The sequence below is a fragment of the Rhinichthys klamathensis genome, unplaced genomic scaffold (genome assembly GCF_029890125.1).
Source record: "Rhinichthys klamathensis goyatoka isolate OS25496 unplaced genomic scaffold, OSU_Roscu_1.1 h1tg000212l_1, whole genome shotgun sequence".
NCBI classification, from domain to species: Eukaryota; Metazoa; Chordata; class Actinopteri; order Cypriniformes; family Leuciscidae; genus Rhinichthys; species Rhinichthys klamathensis.
Window position 1 is genome coordinate 993,847 of NW_026606737.1, and position 23,082 is coordinate 1,016,928.

Genomic DNA, 23,082 nt, shown 5'->3' on the forward strand with positions numbered 1-23,082 from the left:
TGTAATGTCTGCAACTAGTGTAATGAAAAATAAATGCCAGGTCTAGCATGGCACAAGAGCCCAAGTGGTCCCAAAACAAGAACCATTCTTCCAGTCAGCACACTGGAACATTCCCGTGATTCCGAGGAGGAACGTCCTGCTGGAACATGCAGAGGCCAATCAGAGTCCTGCAGAGAGGCAGGGGCCAATCAGAGCCCTGCAGAGAGGCAGGGGCCAATCAGAGCCCTGCAGAGAGGCAGGTGTGTGAACAGGCAGCCCACTGCACGGTCATAGTCACATATGGAGCGCACATTCAACAAACTGTGAATTCCTGAGGCTCTCTTTAAGCAGCGGGGTGGTAATGATTGATGGAACATCACTCACTCAATCCTCACGTACAGTAGTGGCCGAAAGTGATGACAGGCTTCTTCGCCCTTTATTAAAATATTATAAAACAAATCCGTTCAAAGGTTTTGTAAGCATTTTGCACAGTCATGCTTGGAGTCAATTGTTTTATTTGTGATAATGTAATGAAACATGCCAAATTGTGCCAATAAGACCAGGCTGTCAAACAAAGAATTTATGAACACATGCAAAAACAAGAGAGAACCAACTGAAAATGAATAACAGATTATGTCGTAGTCAATGTGTGCTCTTTTCTTTGAGCTTTTTTTTTAATGCATTTTCTTTTTTTGATAAATGTCTCAAAGTTTAGTGTTTCGTTCTTCCCTCATATATAAAATATTTACAAATATAAAATATGTTCCTTATATTTTGATGGTTTAATTTAACTAATGGTCATTAAAAACAGATATCCCCCCCGGACACGGCTTCTGGCCACTACTGTATGCAGAACTGATGAGTTGGCACATTTTAAGAACTGCACTGTAAAAAAAAAAAAATGCTAACTTACAAGTACAATCAACTTGGATTAGAATAAACTAACTTTTAAAAAAATGAGTCATAACAGTTAAAAAACTTGTATAACATAAAATTTTTTGAAAACTGCTTCACTTGAGTTAAAGCATTGTAAAAATATATGTTGTCATAACTTATTGATCATATAATTATTTTTACAGTGTGTGCATAAGTTGTTGATGCTATGATTAACCAAACACACTTGTATTCAAAGGGATAGTTTACCCCCCAAAATAAATCATCATTCACTAAACTTCATGACATTTTGAATCTGTTTGACTTTTTAAAGACATTTTAAAAGCATTTATTAGCATACATTCTAAAAATAAATTCAGTTGTTTCAGCAAGTTAAACAAAATGCATGGTTGGAAGTAAAAAATTCGAATTTATTGATTTATTTATTGAGTTCTGTTAACCTAATAATGTTGATAATTATATTAAACTGTATGTGTCATTTAAATGTAAAAAAAAATGCTTTAATTGACTGTTTTAACTTTAAAAAGTGGGCTGTGGATTTGCATGATTTGCATAAGACTGGATAAGGAGAATAAATGTTGAAGATTGGTGCAAACTGTTATTATTTGATTTATTTATTTTAGCCAAAACATTTGCTATAGTGTACAATGAAAGTTCAATGTTACATGGACATCATTTAGGCACAGAATAAAGTAAGTCATACAGGTTTGGAACAACGTGACGTGAGTGTGAATAATTTTTGGGGGGAACTATTCCTTTAATGCATTGTTAGTGGACGTGCATTGTGAAACTGACTGTACAATGACTCCATACATGGAATGGAATTGTTTTTATGACTCTCAACAGACGGTTTTATCCGTGAACACCAATTCAATAAGGTCACGCAATATCAAGCCTACTCATAGGCAGGCTCACCGCAGGAACCCAACACCGCTCGAATCAACAGAATGCACACACATACGGTCATCAAAAACATGCGGACTCACACACTCTGGCCGAGTGATGACTATGTCCACATATCGAGTTCCTAGAGACACAGACAAGCCAACGAATGCCAAGCAATGAAAATAATCAACAATTACAGTAAGAGAGAATGCTCTGGGTTGGAGAACAGACAGGAACTTTAATGTTGTTCCAGTGGCCCTGCAAAAGAAAAATCCTGGTGCATGACTGCTGACTTTTAGGCTACGTTTACACGACAACGATGTACTAAAAAAGTTTTGCATATAGACAGCAACGTTGTCAAAACAATCCCCGTTCACACGGATTCGCAAAAACGCTGTATTATGCATGCCAGGAGAGCATAGTTGGTGATGTCACTTTGAAAACAATCTTACTCCAGTTTGTTCAAAAACAATATGTTGTCCGACTGAGCTCCACTCAACGGAGGAACTCATAATACACTCTAATATCCCCCATGGCAGTGCCAATGTCATGATACAGTCTGTTTCTAATAAAACAAATATCATTTGTCTCTGTTTTCAGCATGTGTATTCTCTTCTCTTCTGCTCTTTCTCCAGGGACTAATGGCTCATGCTGTTACTCACTTGGCCTGCTGTTTACATATTTTCCACCTTGTCTTGATTACTCCATGTCAACCAGTTTGGGTGTTGCTGTTTGTTTTCCAAACTGTATCTATGCTGAGAATTGAGTAGGAAGAGGAACACATAAATCATGAATGATGAGTAATCATCTGACGGAGAAATCCCAAATAGACAAGCTTTTCAGCAACCAAGGCTCATGACAAATACGCGCCTGTGGCGACATTTTTGCAAAAATAATATCAAGCTTCTTGTTGCATGATCCGCAGCAGTTTTAAAGTGAAATGTCCAGTGAGTGGTGCTAAAAAGTGCGTTCATTTATCTCTGAAACAGGTAAACATGACTGTGCCAACATTTTATTACATTGGTTGATGTATCGCAGCAGTTCGGAAATGAAATGTCCAGTGCGTGACGCTAAAAGGTTAACACTCTATCGCTTTTAAAAATGATGTACAACCTACACTAAACCCAACCAATGGTGCTGAAGAAACCATAGAATTTTACCTTGTTTTTACATGGATTTAAGCTCTTTTGTCGAATACCCAAGTGCTCCGTTTTGCAAGTGCAATTTTACTACATCAGAAAAGCCATACAGCCATGGAGCTGGATATGTGATGTAATGTTCAAATATATTAGTTTACAAACCATGCACATGGTAAAGGTGTTTTGAGGTGATAGTATTGTGCAAGGAACCACGTGAAAATCTACGTCTTTATTAATCGATGATCTGCCTATGTAATCATAATTTCTGTGAAAATAAAGAATTTGTTGGTGTTTTATTTATCTCTAGTGTTCATTTTAGCTGGAAACTCTAGTGAATTGTGTGTAGAGTCTAAAAATGTAGAGTCGAGCCTGGGTTGCTCATCGGCCTCTGATTGTAGACACAATCCATCCGAAAACACTTCACCAGAACAAATGGCCCTCTAGGGTGCAAGTGATGTTCAGAAGTGTGTAACTCCTTCAGTGTGCTTAACTCCTTTTTGCATGTTCTCTCAAACGACGAGCGTTTGACTTTAGAGCTAAAGTGTGCTTCAAGTGTGCGTTAAAGGCATCAACAAACGAAAAAAGAAGAAAAGTCTTTCTATTACTAAAGAACTCTAGTGGAACAATTCAATTCAATTCAATTCATAAGTGTCAAGCTGATCAGAACTCAAACTAAATCATACTGAGATTATGAAATCATATGAGACCAATCTATCGATTTGAGCTGCGGTATGATAAACATTTAGCATATCATTAATTCTGCATGGATTTCTAGACGTATATAAAGGAATAAAATCACACAAAAAATAACGTTGATGTAGAACAGGATGTGCAAAAACTACAAATGAAGCCATATGGAGAAGCAAAGCGATAGTGATGATATGCAAAGACCTGGGGCCTCATTTATCAAACTTTGCGTAGGATTTGCGTCAGAAGTGGCGTACGGATGAAACATAGGACGTGCGTACGCACAGAAATATTCGGATTTATAAAACCGTGCGCACGCACATCCTACGCATTTTTCCCTTAATAAATCACAATCAATTCTAAATGTAGCGCAGCTTTTGCGGCTTCATTTCACACCCATAGTTGCCCATAAATAGTCCGTGAAACGCCCACAAGTTAATATTCATCGATTGCGAAATCATGGCAAACAGAGAGGAAATAAAAAAAACGTAACTTCACTCAATGTGAAGTAGAAGTTATCGTTGGCAAGGTGGAAAAGAGGAGAAAAAATGTTGTTTGGAGGGCACAGTGTGGGCATTAGCCTACTAATGCCAAAAAGGCACTTGAGTGGCAAAAGGTTGCAGACGCCGTAAATGCTGTAGCCTCACAACCTCGGACTGTGGCCGAAATAAAAAAGAAATGACAAGCTACAGATGTCGGTTATAATCTACTTGGAAATGGGAAATAGTTCAGCGCAAATGTAATTTCTTGCAGCTTTCTGAATGGTTGAGACATACGTCATACGTTATTTTATCAAAAATAAAACAAACTAAAGGCATATGCATGAAATACCTGCATGAATACCATGATTCCGTAGCTGATAAAGACATTTTTACTATGAAAACAACTTTCCCCAGAGGACAAATAATACATCTACCTATTTATCTATCTATCTCTCCCTAATTATCTATCTATCTGACTGACTATCTAGCTATATCTGCTCCGCCAGACGGACACATTGGCGAGAATATCAGTTTTGTACATTATTTCGTTCTGTTTACCATCTTATTTATGAGGATGAATTGTATAACATGCCAATATTATTGCAGAACATATTTCACTTTTCTTTTTGCAAATATGTGTTAATTTGCATTTCTGTTGCAGATCGATCAAACGGATGTTTGTGTTGGCTGTTAATTGTAATACTTGCTTTAAGTCTTCGTGTTATTTATGAGAGGCAGTATTGCCATTTATTTTACACAACGGTCTACAGTTTCACACACTTTCACGTGTTTCTTCAATCTGCCGACGGTGTCGCCATTTCTCATTTCACCCGTTTTTGTGCGTACGCCTGGGTCAGAGCTTGCGTGAAGGACCGCACATTTTACCGTCAAGTTTGCTTTTTATAAATACCAATTATTGCGTAGAGAGCGGCGTACGCCTTCTTTTGTGCGTACGCAACGTTTATAAATGAGGCCCCTGGAGTTCATAAATGTCCCTGCAAATGATTTCTGTAAAAAAATCAGAACCTGAATCTTATTTTACTCAAATAACAGAGCTACAGAACCCCAAGTAATCCGTACAGATTCCCTTTCACCATGTAGACATCTCATCCATCGCGTGCTATGACAAGCTGGGGTCAAAGCTTGTGTACCATCATAATCCCTACATAAAGTCTCAAGTTCATATACTGTATAGCACACATAATAGATGATAGTGAGATGAAACACTGTAATATCACATTCTCTTGGTAAAACCACACACATAATTCAGACATTCCTATTACGTAGACATCACCAAGCCCACAAAACCCACCAAGCTTATTTGTTTTCCCTTCATTGAATATTGACTTTTTCCACTCTGTAATCTGTTTGTTTTACCCATTACAGAATTATATTAAGTTGTGAGTGGCATTTTATGCTGAAATGTAATATTATGGCAGATTTTTAATGCTTTCATCTATCAATAAGACTCTATACTCTCTGCTCCGTTTAACAATCCACTCCACGGAAATTTCTGCATATCCCATCTGGACATGCTCATAACTTAACATCTGATACTATGATGCAAGCTCTGGTGTTTCTTGTCAGTAAGTCAGGTACATGTGTTCACATCACAAAATGTGTCTCCTGGGGTCAATGATCCCGCTGTGTGAGAGAGACTAACTCCTCATGAACTCAGAAACGAGACGAATGTCAAGCACCGGCTTAAAACATCTGGAACAAAAAGTCAGCTCTGTGACTGTAGAGAAAAACCAAGCGATCATGTCTTACTGTATGTGCTGACTGTACACTAAGAAATACATAATAATTCACAAAACCAGGTATGGTAAAAAGTTTCACTTTCAAATTTCAATATACATTTCATTATGCATTTGTTCTGAAAATATGTTGCTTTTTAGTAACATTTGAACACATTACAAATTTAAAAACAGCCTTTCTGAGTAATGATTGATTCAGTTTTGAATTGGTTCATTAAAATAAAAAATAAAAAATAAAATTAATTGAACTAAATGTAAAAATGTGTACCTTGAAATGCAATGCAAGTCGCTTTGGATAAAAGCGTCTGCCAAATGCATAAATGGAAATGGCAATGGAACTTAAACTAATGTCATTTTTGATTGCAAACCTTGTTTAATGATATGGTCTTAATGGCCAAATAAAAAAGTGCATTAAAATCATTGTGATATTCAATATGTTTCTTAATGTAACAATGCAAGAAAAATCATCACAAATATTGTAAATATTAAAGTATTGGCCAGTCCTATTCAGAGCAACAGACTTGCTTCATTGAAAAATACTGTGTGTGACTTGTGACTTATAATTTGATTGAACATATAATCACATCAGTCAACTGAGCAGATGAGGGAGTCTGGGTTCATATGTTTCGAATCATTATTCTCTCTCCTCTGCTGAATGACAACTATCATCACCTCTTGGCTTCCATCTCGATCCATTTACTCTATAAATCTCAGGAAATCATAGTCCCGTCCCCAAAAAACCAGAGGGAGTTCACTTCCTTCAAGAGACGTCTCACTCTTCAACAGTATTGAACATCAAATGCTTCAATCTGTCACTGACTTCACAATCTGTTAGGCTCCGAAACTGTTTACCTTCCATAATTAGAGTTACAAAGGCTTGTTGTTGTACAGGATCTGAACTTCAGAAGAGACCCTGATGTGAACAGCTCAATTATAGTCGATGGGCACACCCTAAAAGCAAGAAGCCCATGTGAAGGCATTGTTTTCAGCAGGAGGAGACTGAGGACGTGCAAAACCTGAGAAATACCGACAAGAATCAAAGACTGGGAGCTGAGCCAGAGAAGAGGGACTCAGGGTGGACAGAGGGAAACAGTGGAGTCCTAGGGAAGAAGCTAATGGCCAAAACCCTACGCTCTGCCCTCTACGTCTGGGAGCAGTGAAGTAACTATCCACAATACCCTAGCAACAACATTTCAATGTAGAACACCTTAGAAACGGCATAGGTACACCCTGGAAACCACCCAGTATACATGCTAGCATTGCAGCAGCGAGTTTTGTCCGGGCAAACACCACTCACATTTTTCATAAAATGCCAGTGTAGTTTTCCTTTGGACTGCACTCAAGAAAAATAAACCTTTTAAAACATAATGACTATCTTCCAAAAAGTGGAGGGGTTCAGTTTAGTCATTTCTAAAAGTGTGGGGTCATGTCCTTCATAGTTATAATGGTTGCTATACCCTGCCAAGCTCATCTCCATGCCAAACCCAGTCTAGCCAGCACCCCACAGGGCTATACAACCACTTCACCCACCCATGTTCACCCAAAACTTCTCTATCCTTAATGTCAAACTAGTCTATCTGAAGAAAGTCCCCAGAATAGGAGAAAGACCATTGGATATGAAATGTTGCTGAAAGGCGCTGCCAGGGTGAGGCTAGGAGAAAGCAGCTTGCAGCTCATATGAAGCAATGACCTGTGCTGTAGCTGCATAAGATGAGTAGGGGTAAAGAACAGCAAACCACTTCTAAAGTAAAGCTTGCTGCAGGACCATATCCAAATGAGGCATGACACTCCACAGCTTACTGCATGGCCACAGGCTTGTATAGCAGCTCGATAAAAAGCACAGCTAGAAAATACTCAGCATGTGTTCAGAATTAACAAAGCCACTGTAAAAATGGGTCACCACCAACTAAAGAGAGTGGGTGGTATAGAATGTTCCATACAGAAAACAAATACCAACACTGAACTCCATAGGAATCATCATCATCATCTAATCATTATAAAACTTAATGTGATAAATAAGAATTGCACACCTTAGAGAGTGCGAGTAAATCACTGTTGCACATTGGCTTGTGCCTTACCTGGTACCGCAGAGTCTGTTGAAGGATGTTAACTGAAGATGAAAGTCCTATTCCTTCACTTCAAAATCCATGGTAGCGTATTTTGGTACTAAACAACAGCTTCAACTGTACCGTAAATTTTTATGGGGAGGAAAGTGTGTGTACAGGAGATCCTGCTGCTCAGAAGCCAGAACACACATGCTTCCTGTCAACCACACCTCAAACAGACTTCAAACTTCATAAGCACATACTATACACTTAACTTTTAGCCGATAAACTCTACTGATTATGGATTATCTCTAATCATTATTATTTATTAAAACTAAATATTATAAAAATAATGTATACATAAATATATAAATATAATTATTATTTGCCTTTTGGGGCTTTCTGTTCAATCAGACAACCAGGCAGACCTTTCCTCTCCAAGGAAACAGTGCTTAGTCAGAATAAATGGCAAACTGGACCAAACTTTATGCCAGCAGTCTGGTTATGCAAGATATAGTCTCGCGTAGCCAGACCTTCAGACTGACGGCTGAAGGTCTGGAATTCATAGCAGCTTTCTTTGGCCAAGGCCCGCCCATTAGGCCGTTTGACCGACATGTCAAACAACCAATTACAGTTCGTTTCGTTCAGCGTCACGTTTCGGGGCGTGGAAATGTCCCCACAACAACAGACCGGCGTGCAACAAGTCAGTCAGCATAGAAAATCAAAGAAGGAGAAGAAAACAAGCAGTAAGTCATTGATCTGTTCGTGCACGTATAACAACAATGGCGTGCACTTCATCAACAGCCATACCGATGAGACGCTCGCGGTAAACATCTGTTTGAAGCATATCTCTCCACTTTTTAACACCCACAAGCAATTCTGGAGAACCGAACACAATACTGAATCGGCCAGCTGCGATGTCAGCGTCTGTTGTTTCATGTTTGCCCGCAAACGCGGCTGATATCCCCTTCGCAGTTAGGTACTTCACTTGATCTTCCATAATAGATAGGAGGGGACACACAACTAGTAAAATTGGATCTGCTGGGAATCCTTCTAAATGCTGACAAAGGGTCGGCCAGGCTTGGAAAATAATACTCTTCCCAAATCCCGTCGGCAAACAGGCTAAAATATCTCTTTTTGTCTCCACTAAGTGGCTCAAACAAAACTCCTGGACATCTCTTAAAGAGTCTATGCCGTGAACCTCGCATACTTTTGAGAATCCTACGTTTAGCTGATCTTGATAAATGCTCATTGTCACTCATGTAAACACAACAGTTTTTCTTCCGCAATCACACGGTAAATTGACTGTAAATTTTAACTAGAAAAGGAAAAAACGAACTGAATGTTGCCCAAAAAAAAGTTCAGGTTTGAACAGATAGTCTCACAAATGGATTTGTATTTATAACTTGTTTAATATTAAAGTACATTTTTATTTAGTTTAAATATTTCATCATTTTAAAATATTTTTTTTTTTTTGTGGACCAAGGTGGAAGAACATTTTATTTCTCAGAATGCATTTCCTGTTTTGAATTTCTTCAAATTACAATTCAATAAATTACTCGTCCTCTCATTTCAATTCAAATTCCAGGTCAACTTACTATGAAGTGTGGTCTATATTTAACTTAAAATCCCTAGTGTAATCAATAAGTTTAGACACAAACTTGGCACATGACACATTATGACACATTTAGCCAAACCTAAATATGCATGTCCTTAAGGAAATATCAATGCTTGCAATCAACACGATCTTTGCGGTATAAAAGATTTAGAAGACCGCCTAACTGTTCAGTTGTCAGGGAATTAATTATTCTGAAAAGTCGAATCACTGGCTTTGTAATAATGGATGCCTCAGCTGAAGGCCACAGAACAATGGATAGCTGCGTTCAAGGGAAGAACACTTTGTGTAAACATATCAAGGACACAAATCACCAATCTGGCAATGCACCTGCTATCTGAACAAGACAAACCCATCCCAGCACATGTGCAGCTCAATCAGGAACCATATGGGCTTCACACTAGCGTTCAACGGACGGGGTGGAGCGCTGCTTTTCCTGTTCAAAGGGGAAAACACCCCGGACCAGCTCTGAGTCACCCAATGTTCTTCTTGGCTAGCAGGGAACGCAGATCTTGGAAGAGGACCCATCATTGTTCTGTCCACACTTAGTTCCTCTATTTGTCCTCATTTGAGACCTTTACATCTTTATACGCTCAGTTGGGTCAGCACAGTGAGAACTAGAAGTCGTTTGAGGTGGAAAAACATGCTCCCGAGCAGCCAAATCCAGGAAGCCATTGGCTCCTATCACAGCTCCAGCCCGTCTGACCAATTCAGGAGCGAAATTGCACTCCTCAAGTGGCTGAAAAAATAAACACAGTAAGGTTATAAGTCTCTTGCTAGCAGCCGGTCAGTCCTTCAGCTCAAACCAAGAATCATTGAGCTGAGGAAATGAGGTGAAGCATCGTAAAAGACAACGCTGTGTTTTCAGGGTGTCCCGCCAGGACTAACAATGTGCTATGATCTTAAACGTTTTTTAAAAAAAACGGGAAAGCAAAAGAACACTTAGCTGTTTAAGAAAGAGGTGATTTATGCTGGTCAGAGTTAGTTCATTTTCTCACACTGACTCCGCAGGAGCTGGCCTAAACATTACTCATGCTGTTACCTTCCAGCACAGTTCTTAGCCCACAACCCAAGCCAAAAGCATTATCTGTGCAAATGCAGAAACAAATGCTTAGCCAATGCATCCTATCGTACATACATGTTCATTTTAGCGCTAATGTGACGGTAACTTAAGTACCCAATGGGGGTGATAGTTATCATCCAATGCATCTTGTGTTGCAAGAAAAATGACTCGCATATTGCTCATTTCAAGGGGGCAATTACTTTTTCCAGTACTCTATCTCAGTCTCATTAGTTTAGTCAGATTGTGTGTAAATGATAGTGAGTTTGATGAAGATCAAACCACATTTTATGAGTAATCAATACAAAAATCCAGGTAATTACAAAGGGTTCACAAAATTTATCTTGCAACTGTAGAAGTGTATAAAGATGTCAACTAATAATAATTACAAAGAAACAGTAACGCATTGAATTATACGTGACATTTTGAAGTAGAGAGACTGAAATAGTATTTTCTTGTAAAATGTACTCCTGTCATGAAGGTAATGGATGAACCCAAGCGCAGACAGTATGTAACACTCAACATTAATTTATTGACAAAAAAAAAGGGAAAACAAAACCCACGAGGGGGCAAAACAAGACTGGAACAGGAATCACTTAACTAGACTGAGACTTGACAAATAACTAGATGATAAACAAAACAGCAAACATAGATTCAGGATTTCTCTCTGGACAATACACTTGACAAATACTCACAGGGACTCTCACACGCAGATTATAATCACAATGAACCAGCACAGGACAGCAAACACAAGGGGATAATAAAGGGAACACTAATGACAAAGACAGGTGAAGCTGACTAGACAAGGACAGGTGAAACTGACTAGACAATAATGACGAGACGAGGATAACAAGGGGGCGGGGTGACGTGATGAGACAACACAAGCACATGGCTCAAAACACAAGACCATGTGCTTGCACACAAAACATGATTCTGTCATGATCCTGCCTCAAGACTAGAGAAAATCAAGGACACGAGGGCAGAATCATGACAGAACCCCCACCTTAAGGAGCGGCTACCAGACGCTCCTCAAGGGGACATCAAAGTCAAGTCAAGTCAAGTCATCTTCATTTATATAGCGCTTTTAACAATGAATTGTTTCAAAGCAGCTTTACAGAGATAAACATATAATTTAAGGTAACAGATTGTTTTGGCGTTATAGCGCAGAGTTTCCGCTAGAAAAAAATGGTGCCGGTCAAAGTGACCGGCAGAGGTTTCGTTTAACGGACATTTTGATGATATGCCGGTCAAATATCGCCTCTTAGTCAAGTTGAGGAAAACTGGAGGCAGGCTATGTAACTTAAAAAATGACATAATCAGGCCGTATAGAATGCAACATTATTATTAGTCTGACTTTCAAATAGACGAAAACAACATGAACGTCCGATTGGCATCAATTAACACCAATTGTTTTTTACTATGGTTTCACACACATTCACTTTTTGAAACATTGAGGCACGGATGTACCTAATACAAATAAATAACTAGCTAACTAGTTAACATCTCCAGTTAACTAGCAGATCATTCATTTAGTACACTATTAAGTAAGAGATCTAGCGCTAAAATCAGTTGTTTTTTAAATCAAGCTGAGCGCTCGTGTCCGCTGCTATCAGTTGCATGGACGACGCGCTGCGCGAGTTGCGCAATCTTCACTCGGACGCGCGTTTCAATCTATCGCCGTTGCGGAGACTCTACACAGGCGAAGCACTGCTACTTGGGCGCAGAGATATCACGCAACACCTGAAATTAAGCTTGCCACAAAGAACCGGCGAAAGTAATGATTATGCATGAAACATTTAAATTGTTGATAAATTGACAAAGTTGACGACGCAGACTCGCCACCTCCGCAGCAGTGAACGCAGTCAACACGGGACATGACAGACTGGGACATCGACACAAACCAACAAAACATGACAAATAACAATAATGGCAAACACGAAAACACAACAACCGGGTTAGGATGAAACATTAAAAATAACAAACAAGGAAGAGGTGGTGGAGGAAACACAGAGTTCATGGGGGGTGGTCCAGGGTGAATGGGTGTGCTGGGGGTCTTAGGTCCACGGGATGAGGACGGGGAACGAGGAATCTGGGCTGGCTTGGAGGGGGACACACGAGGGGGGGACTTGGACGAAACAGTACGGGGTTTAGTGGCGACAGGGGAAACAGTCCGGGGACTAGTGGCGACAGGGACAAACGGGGAAACAGTCCGGGGACTAGTGGAGACAGGGTCGAACGGGGAAACAGTCCGGGAATTAGTGGAGACAGGGGGTACACCGAGAGGTAGAACAGGAATCCGGACGGGGGAAACAGTAGAAGGCATAACAGGACTCATGACAGGGGAAATAGGTGACCGTGGTGGTGACACTGGGACTGAGCTCAAAGAAGATGGCTGGGATCCCATGCTCCACATCTCCGAATCTGGTATGGCGCTCTCGGCAGCTGACTGGGGTACTGCGCTCTCTTCAACAGTGGGCATAAGACTGGGGGACACAACAGGACTGGACGGAACTTCTAGGATCTTCGCAAGACTAGACAAATAATCAGAAAGGGTCTAAGCCGCAATGAAAACCGGCATCTCCTGACGAGCAGAAACAGCCCGCAGAACCTCCTTAGCAGCTAGATCGGCCACAACTTTCTCATCAGTTACTGGGACGGCGCTTGCTGGAGCGGGCTCTGGGACGGCGCTTGCTGGAGCGGGCTCTGGGACGGCGCTTGCTGGAGCGGGCTCTGGGACGGCGCTTGCTGGAGCGGGCTCTGGGACTGCAGCGGGCTCTGGGACTGCAGCGGGCTCTGGGACTGCAGCGGGCTCTGGGACTGCAGCGGGCTCTGGGACTGCAGCGGGCTCTGGGACTGCAGCGGGCTCTGGGACTGCAGCGGGCTCTGGGACTGCAGCGGGCTCTGGGACTGCAGCGGGCTCTGGGACTGCAGCGGGCTCTGGGACTGCAGCGGGCTCTGGGACTGCAGCGGGCTCTGGGACTGCAGCGGGCTCTGGGACTGCAGCGGGCTCTGGGACTGCAGCGGGCTCTGGGACTGCAGCGGGCTCTGGGACTGCAGCGGGCTCTGGGACTGCAGCGGGCTCTGGGACTGCAGCGGGCTCTGGGACTGCAGCGGGCTCTGGGACTGCAGCGGGCTCTGGGACTGCAGCGGGCTCTGGGACTGCAGCGGGCTCTGGGACTGCAGCGGGCTCTGGGACTGCAGCGGGCTCTGGGACTGCAGCGGGCTCTGGGACTGCAGCGGGCTCTGGGACTGCAGCGGGCTCTGGGACTGCAGCGGGCTCTGGGACTGCAGCGGGCTCTGGGACTGCAGCGGGCTCTGTGACTGCAGCGGGCTCTGTGACTGCAGCGGGCTCTGTGACTGCAGCGGGCTCTGTGACTGCAGCGGGCTCTGTGACTGCAGCGGGCTCTGTGACTGCAGCGGGCGAAGAACGGAAGGCTCCCCTCTTCCTCCTCTTTCTCCTAGGCCGCGAAGCAGAGACCATCGCCGGAGCTGAGACGGGTTGGGGAAGCTCAGCGGAAAACACCGCAGGTACAGCAGACTCTGCGGAGGAGGACTCTGACGACGACTCCCACGACAGCCGTCTTCCTCGTTTTCCACAAAGACTGAAGGGGGTAGATGAAGTGCCAGGAGTCGTGAGGGAGCCAGCCTGGTCCCCAAGCGTCGCGACGCCTATAACACGACCCTCCGGGATCACTGACAGCTTGGGTGATGGTGACGACAAGGTGGAACCCCGCGACTCCCTCCGTGACAAACAATCCACCATCTCACCAAACGGGCAGCAGACCAGCTTCTCCCGTTCAGCCAGGGGTGGAGGAGTGTTGAGACCCGCAATGAGGTAGCTGTTGAGGAGGATATCAGGTAGGAAAAGCGTCCTCTCGTTTGCAACCTGGGCGTACTCCCTCAGGGACCGGTCTCCCTGGGGAGGAATTGGCAGCTTGCCATTACTTGCATCAGAAATAGTCCTCCGCCACCATTGTGCAAGGTCATCCGGGTTATGCTCAACAAAAGAGGACATACTGTCTGCTGGGTTCTTTGTTGGCTGGTTCATTCTGTCATGAAGGTAATGGATGAACCCAAGCGCAGACAGTATGTAACACTCTCAACATTAATTTATTGACAAAAACAGGGAAAACAAAACCCACGAGGGGGCAAAACAAGACTGGAACAGGAATCACTTAACTAGACTGAGACTTGACAAATAACTAGATGATAAACAAAACAGCAAACATAGAATCAGGATTTCTCTCTGGACAATACACTTGACAAATACTCACAGGGACTCTCACAAAGTTTCACACGCAGATTAGAATCACAATGAACCAGCACAGGACAGCAAACACAAGGGGATAATAAAGGGAACACTAATGACAAAGACAGGTGAAGCTGACTAGACAAGGACAGGTGAAACTGACTAGACAATAATGACGAGACGAGGATAACAAGGGGGCGGGGTGACGTGATGAGACAACACAAGCACATGGCTCAAAACACAAGACCATGTGCTTGCACACAAAACATGATTCTGTCATGATCCTGCCTCAAGACTAGAGAAAATCAAGGACACGAGGGCAGAATCATGACAACTCCATGTAGCCTTTGTATTATTTGTAGAATTTATTTTTTTAATGTGTAGCATGTGTTGTGTAATCGGTCCTACTCGACCCACTCCTAGCAGGATTCGAACCGGGTTCTCCAGCATGGGAGGAGGGTGCGCTAACAAGGACGCTAAACACCAGAGCCGCTAGTTGTAGTCGCTAGTCGCTGCTTTGCCATGAAAGTAACTGATCTGAAAAATAAAACTGGTTGTAGAAGTCCACCGTTTACTCTACTGCCTGCTCTGGTGTCCATATACATGTTACTAACATGAAGCCATGATTTAGCCATGTGTGTTCAAAGACATGGATGTATTCAAAGACATTTCAGATTCTATATATAGTATGCATAGAATCTGGAAAGACCAGCTGGAACACAAACAACGACATCAGAGCACAGACATTCTATAGCCTTCATATATTACCAAATACGGATGTATTGCTCAATAGACTAAAATGACTAATGGCTTTATCTTCTATCGGTACACAGCAGTCTAGGATATTTGCAGCCTGTAGCTCCATATGTTGAGTAGGAAGTTTTTCTAATATATTGCGATCATATTTCTCATTGCCAACTAAAACAAGCATTTTGGGGCCCAAGTTAAAGCTGATGTGTATCGTTTTTTTTTTATACTTTTTCCTACTTGAATCTTTTAAGTGAACAAATCATTCTTGTTCACTTACATTCAATTAAATTTTTTTGTTTTTTGTTTGAATTCCACAACTCCTTTCTTGCCTATAAAGATTGACTATAGAAATAACAAACTGCATTCGAGCAGGTTGTGAAGGAATTTCATTAGTTGGACCTAATTAAACGACTTATACGCCCCTTCAAAACATTTGATCCACTGAATAAAGTTGAGGGAATGGTTTATTTGACTCATAACACACAAAAACCTACAGAAAAGGTAAGTAAATGAATAAATCTTTTCGAAAAACTGATTAAAAAGATTGGAGTCGCTCAATAAATCCCAGTGATTCATTTAATGACTCATTCATAAACCTGCAGAACTAAGCAAATCAATAAACAAATCATATTAGTGAACCGATTTAAAAGATTCATCTCACTATCTAGGTGAGGGAATGGTTTAATGAGTCACTTGTAACATGCAAAAAAATAAAAAATAAAAGGTAACTAAACAAAACTTATTAGTGACCTGATTCAATTCAACTCACTGAAAAAAAAACCTACAGAAAAGGTAAACTAAATGAATGAATGAACAAATCTTTTTGATGAACTGATTCAAAAGATGTAGTTAGTGACAGTCCAATCCCCACCACCAATAGTCATTATTTTTGCAATTCCCATTAGTGACACTAACTATACACAGGAATGAAACATTTCACCTTAATGAAACATGTCAGACTACACAATGAAGCTGCATCTGACGTCTTTGACTAGATGTTTTCTCACACCTTTTAATTCACACTGATTTCCTCTGGCATTTCCAATAATTGGCCTCCTCAACATGCACTGGCACACACGTGCTCGCCGTCGGCGTCTCACATTAGCTCTCTACAGCTCATGGCTGGCCTTTGAGTCTAATGATTCATTTACTCTCCCACTTAACCTCACTTGCCTATATTTACAATCACCCAGAGACTGTCACTTCATTTTCCAGCCTTTGGAATTCAAATCAAGTCCAGTCTCACGGACGTGCTTAAACCTGTCCCAAGCCCGTGCGCAATGAACCCGCTGTGAACCGCTGCAGTCATTTCCGACCCCTTGTGAAACCAGGCTACGCTGTTGACAGAAATGAGCAATCGTAATGAGAAAAGAAGAGACTGTGGAGATGGCGAATTTGTTGTGATTGGAGCTGTCTGACCACAGAACCTTCTGTTATCTAAGACACATTTATGATGTGGGCCTTTCTCTTATTGAAGTGAAGTGATGTGAAGGCCAAGTATGGTAACCCATGCTCGGAATTTGTCCTCTGCATTTTTTAACCCATCCAAGTTAGTGCACACACATTAGGAGCAGTGAGTAGTGAACACACACACACACACACACACACACTGCAAACCGTGAAAGTGGCAGAGGTTACACAGCGGCCACGTCTTATCTATATATGGATGTGGAGACTTATGGAACAACATGTTGGTGTGGAAACTGTCCATCTGACAACGGCTTGAATTATATAAATTGCTTGGATTTCAATTGAATTTGCATTGGATTTAATTGAATTTTGTGAGACGGCAGAGTTTTGAGTTCCAGCTCACTTAGCTTTCAAAAAAATGTCTAACTTACCAATAAAATTATCTAAAAATAACCCGAGAAGCAGATATTAAGACTTCTCTTCAGAGAATATATCTTTAATATGAATGTATTTTGTCTTATCGCAACTGATATTTGTAAAGTTTATAAGTGGAAAAAATGCAAAATACATATGCAATCTATAAAAAAAAAACAAGTCTTGATATCTCAAGCAATGTTGTTTCTCAAGTAAATGTATCTTGTTTGATGGGTTTTTAGATATGTTTTACTGGAAAACCAGTCAAAAAAGATGAATTAAAAACTCTTCATGATGTAACTTTTTAGCAGTGCAACTAAACATTAACTTTCCTGGACCAAATTCAGATAATTGTGTGTATTTCAGTCGGAGGATACGTTATCCTGTGTCCGTTAGCAATGTCATATTTGTGTTCATGTGTCTCGTTTCTTCCATTATTCCATCAGACCAGAGTCAGTTGGCAGCCAAGTCTGGCCAGTGCAAATGGTCTGAGCATTTGTTTTTAGTGGCAGAGGTTACGCAGCGGCCACGTCTTATCTAAATATGGATGTGGAGATTTTATGGAATAACATGTTGGTGTGGAAACTGTCCATCTGACAAAGGCTTGAATTATATAAATTGCTTGGATTTCAGTTGAATTTGAATTGGAAAGTCAACATGAAATCTACTGTAAATTGAGGCTATTAATTTTATAATGCACAATTCTGTTCTTACTGGAACGATTTGACAGTAACTGTCAAATAAAATAAAAAATATGACCAATGTTTAATCAAAAAATAACATGCTTTGCTTCGACAACATTCCTTTTCAGCTTACATTGCGGTTACACTTTATTTTAAGGTGATGTAGTTACATTGTGCTTAATCAAATAAGTAATGAGTAGTATTAATTAGCTGCATAGTTACTATAGATTTAGGATTAGTTACTTGCAATTATGCATGATGTACAATAGTAAGTAAATGTACACTGTATAAAATGATATGATCAATAAGTTATGACAACATATGCTTTTACATTTCTTTAACTCATCAAAATAAGTTAAGTAGTTTTCAACTTTTTTATAAGTTATACAAGATTCAGCTCATTTTTTATGAGTCAGTTTAATGTAATTTAAGTTGAAATGACTTAAACATCCAAGTTTTTTTTTTTCTCTCTTTTTACAATGCAAACGGCCTTTCACACTGACTTCAAAGTCATTTCCGTAATAAATACTTAAAAAACGGGAGGAATCCAAAGGCTAGCTCTGCATCATTCATCGTTATTTTCATCTTTTATCTAATGGCAGGAAACGAATTGCGTCCATTCTTGGATCATGGGGTCGGAAATTCCTCAGTGATTCTGGCGAGGGAAGTTGTTACAGGTCTCTAAACAGATCTGGAGTCGCAATCGCAGTTTAATCAAGGGAGCTTCTGGGTGACATAGCTGTCCTCCCAATCAGACGCAATCTATCAAACAAAATGACTCATCCTGTTGGGTTGTTGTTTTTTTTTCTTTCCTTGATGGTCTCCAAGAGAAAAACATCCCCAGACATCCTGTAGTTACTACAAACCACACGGTAAAAATCACAAGTGTTTCTGAACGCCAGTGTGCACTGATCTGCTAAGTTAACTCAACAGGCTTCTAAAAACATGCACCCCTTCACACCTCTGGAATTTCCTGTGGGTGCAAGAAGTGGCACAGCATTAGTAGGGCTAGTTGCCCGACACACACACCAATATGCACAATAATAGCTGCCATATGGAGCTCAGAGATGATGGAGAGGACTAATCGGCGGCTCGGTTCCAAAATCTAGTGAACTGCCAACGTAGGCAGCATTTTAAGGCGCCATAGACACCAAGGCTGTTCCAAAAGATAGACAACATAGCTAAACATTATTTAATAAAACTAATACAAATGTGCCAATTTTACCCATTATTTTAGTATTTCTTGATTATTAAAGTGTCACATTGTTAGTTTAGCAACATGACAACACCAAACTCTATTGAAATCCATTTTAACTCTTTCCCCGCCATTCACAGAGATTTTCGGCTTTCCGTGTTTTCACTGTTATAGGGTAGGGGGCGCTATTAGGCATCTTCTGAAAGAGTACTGAATCTCTTAATCAAAACACTGACAAAGAAGAAGCAGAAACAAGAGATAGGCCCTGTCCCAAATGGCACACTCCGGACTTGTGGACCTCCTCAGAGTCCACACTTCGGTGACGTCATGTAGTGCAGACCTATAGGGCCCTTAGTGTGAGTCCGCGAGGGCGCATTGAGAGGTATTTTTGGGACAGAATCGATCGTCACGCCGGAAACAGGAAGACGGTCTGATTGTTGTTATGGACAGGAGCTACAGGTTCGGGGAAATATGCTGCCTATTGTTGTTGTGTTTACATATGACTCAGTAAAGCCCTGACATTCTGTTCTATTCATTTAATGAATCATAATGCGATCGTATTATTCAGCTCGCTATTATTAGCCTATGTTTGAGACATCAACCACTGGTCGATGATCATAATGTTTGTATAAACTTGTCATAAAAACCGTAATGATAATTACACTTAAATATTTTCTTCTCAGCCATGTTATTGTCCGTGAGCGAAACCTCCTCCCATCCGTTGTCTGATTGGCCTTCCGCAAGGATTCCTGGGTAGTTAAAGTGCGTGGAGCCTGCATCTATGCGGGCTTCGCGGAATACCGCTTCAAGGGTACAAAGGGGGCACTGCTGAGCACACTTCAGAGCGTTAAAATGCTAAATGGGACGGCCTACGGACTCGTAGACTCGGCGAGCACGCGCAATTTAAGTCCACGAGACCGAAAGTCCGCATGAAGTGCGCCATTTGGGACAGGGCCATAGCATGTAAGCATGCATTTGTAAAATAACACGATCATCAATATTAAACAGCATATAAATCAAAACTGCCAAACTTTACTGAATGAAATGTCGACCCAGGACAAGCTATAGGACTGTGCAAGCTACTGTTGATGGACTCGATTTACTCCATCTATTTTTTGATCATCGTTCTGAATCCGATCCAGACGGAGTCTTTGAAAAAAAAAAAAAAAAAAAATCTAAGCTTTTTGCTCAAAATGTTTTTTTTTTTATGAAAAGTGTTGATAAAAAAGGAATCCATGTAGCTAGAATACAACTTTTTTGTTTTGTTTTATTTAAAAGCTGAGGGTCTGTTCTTTCTTTTGATATATTGCATATTCAAATATTCATACAACACAATAATCTGGGGGCCATGAAACCTTTGAGAAAATTATCAAAAATGCTGGCGCTAACTTTTTTTTTTTTCAAAAACACTGGCGGGGAAAGAGTTAAGTCATGTCACCCGAGTTTCGGCTGATGTAGAGTGTTCAAAATCAGTTGAGGTTCCATTTATGTTCGGGATGCTGCCTTAGATGGCATCTCCCTCGTAGTATTAAAATAAAGGCCAAATTGAGCCGAACAAAATATCCCCATCTATTTCCTAATCTCAAACACTCTCATTCTCAAAACACCCTTCAAAACAAAACGGCATTATCATACAGAAAAAGTCAGGGGATACATTTTGGGGAGGGTATTCTTGAACAAGGAACGAGTTGGCCAAGCCAAACATGTCCTGGGACAGCATGCAGATGTTTTTTTTTAGATTCCCAAGTATGTCAATACCCTTCCTCAACCAGAGGGGCTTGTCCACTATCAAGGAAAATAATGTCCTCTGTGATAAGATTTGTTTGGCGTCCAGACAGAAATGTGATGGTGGATTTGACAAAAGGAGCCAAACCTGTACAAGCAGACACGACCATTTAGGGAAATTCTGAAGGCTGACAGAATAGCAAAAGTCTCTCACAACAAAATTCAAATGTTACAGACATTCATTTTCTATGCATAACCTGTTAAAAATAAACAAATGTTACACTGGTATGGTGTCTAATATAACAAATCAAGAATGCTTTGTTTCTTACCTTGACCTCACACTTCCTGTGGCAGGCTAGCCGGCAAACTGCAGAGACAGAGAAAAAAAACATTGCGTTTATATTTTAGAAATTCAACTGTACATTTCAGAATCTTTTTGTTCACTATAATACTCTAAATGTAAGCACATTGGGGGCTTTTTTCAGGCCAAATAAAATAAAATAAATAACATTTACAAGTACATTTACAAATAAGTACATTTTAAAATGTATATAAATATATTTTATTATATATGTTTTGATTACCATAACTCAGGGGCCTAAACTAGGATGTATGCACAGTGGGGGCATTTTTTGTCATAAATAAATAATAATAAAAAAAGTACTTTTCCAGTATGGTTTTCTTTTTTTTACATTTTCTTTTAATCGTCCTTTTGCACTGCAAAAACTTGTTTACTCTGTTCTCTGTCAAAGAACATGTACTATTAGAAACTTGACGTTACACAGCACCCTTCATATCAGACTGTGTATTTGCCACAGTGGCTGAATAAAGGCAGGGCCGTAACCGCCGTAGACATTGAGGACGACATGTTCCCCGCAAGATCATACAGAGATCATTCAGATTAGTGATCATTATGGGTTTTCAATTAACATCATCTGTAATTCATGAAAAACGGAGGAATGCTCCACACAAATGCTCGACACAACAAAAGCTGTTTGCCAAGACCAGTTTTTCCTCAGTGTTTATATTATCATTTCTGGACAGAGTCATAGACCACCAGTGCAGAAAACTGGATGACAATTGCTATTCTTCTGCAAATCTTTGTTATAAACATTGTAGTACATTCACAACTGTTAATGCTTGCATTGTAAGATTTTATGATAATTTACTGTTATTTAGACTTTAGCTTGCTAAATTTGCGCTCTTTGACAATTTATCAGACAAAATACTGACAAGCTCTTTTTAGATGGGGTTTGTTTTTTGTTTTTTTCTCAGGAGCTTAGAAGAATTTAGTTTTTATTGCCCAAAATTGGTAAATCACAGAACAAATTATCAAGAACTACCTGCAAATAAAAAAAAATAAAAAACATACAAAATAAAATTTTATAAAAAATGAAATAAATTCTTTTTTAAATAAAAAAACTATTAAAATCAAAAATAAAATCAAATAATAAATATATTCCACAACACCCACATCAAGACACCATAGCAATAAATACAGAGCTTCCAAATGTATCATATTATTCAAGGAAATCACAGTTGTTTTCAGAATGTAATTCTAACTCAAAAATCATTTAGAAAACTGATCTAGTCGAAATAGTGTTATAGATTATCTGTGTCTGTGGGGCCCAGAGAACATAAAGAACCTCCTATTCGAGCCCATTCCAATCCATCTCCCTGCTCATACAGGTACAGCACACTTCAGCAAACAGGGGCCGCGAGCGTCCCCGCTCTTCTTACACAGAGCCCACTCTGTTCCTCACGTCTGACCTGCCATTCCTCGGACAGGGGCGGAGCCTCAGCAACAGAGGGCCTTCACACAAGGAGGGTTTTTTGGTGACTAAGGTGATGAAATGTTTCCAAAGCCACACCTAATATCTCCCAAACTCCTCTAATGGCACAGAGAGAGAGACAACTACAACTTGTTATATATATGTGGCTAAAACTATTTCAAAACCCAGTGAGCTGCCATGCTATATACTGCCCTATATTTCAGATATCTGATTTTTCCTCACAAGGCACAACAACAAAAAAATCTTACTTTATTTTTAAATCAACAAAATTTAGTCAGGATTAAATGGTTTATTTATGAAAATTAAAATCGTGCAAACAT

General features: G+C 40.6%; 1 protein-coding gene across 6 annotated transcripts in view; it reads right to left on the minus strand.

The window, feature by feature from the left end:
* Nucleotides 1-23,082, minus strand: part of tns1b (tensin 1b) — a 307,710-nt gene that overhangs the window by 134,354 nt on the left and 150,274 nt on the right. For all 6 annotated transcript variants that reach the window (XM_056264008.1, XM_056264007.1, XM_056264004.1 and 3 more), the window contains exon 3: nucleotides 21,299-21,336. In XM_056264008.1, coding sequence (XP_056119983.1) covers nucleotides 21,299-21,336 — 38 coding nt within the window. The remainder of the gene's footprint in view (nucleotides 1-21,298; nucleotides 21,337-23,082) is intronic.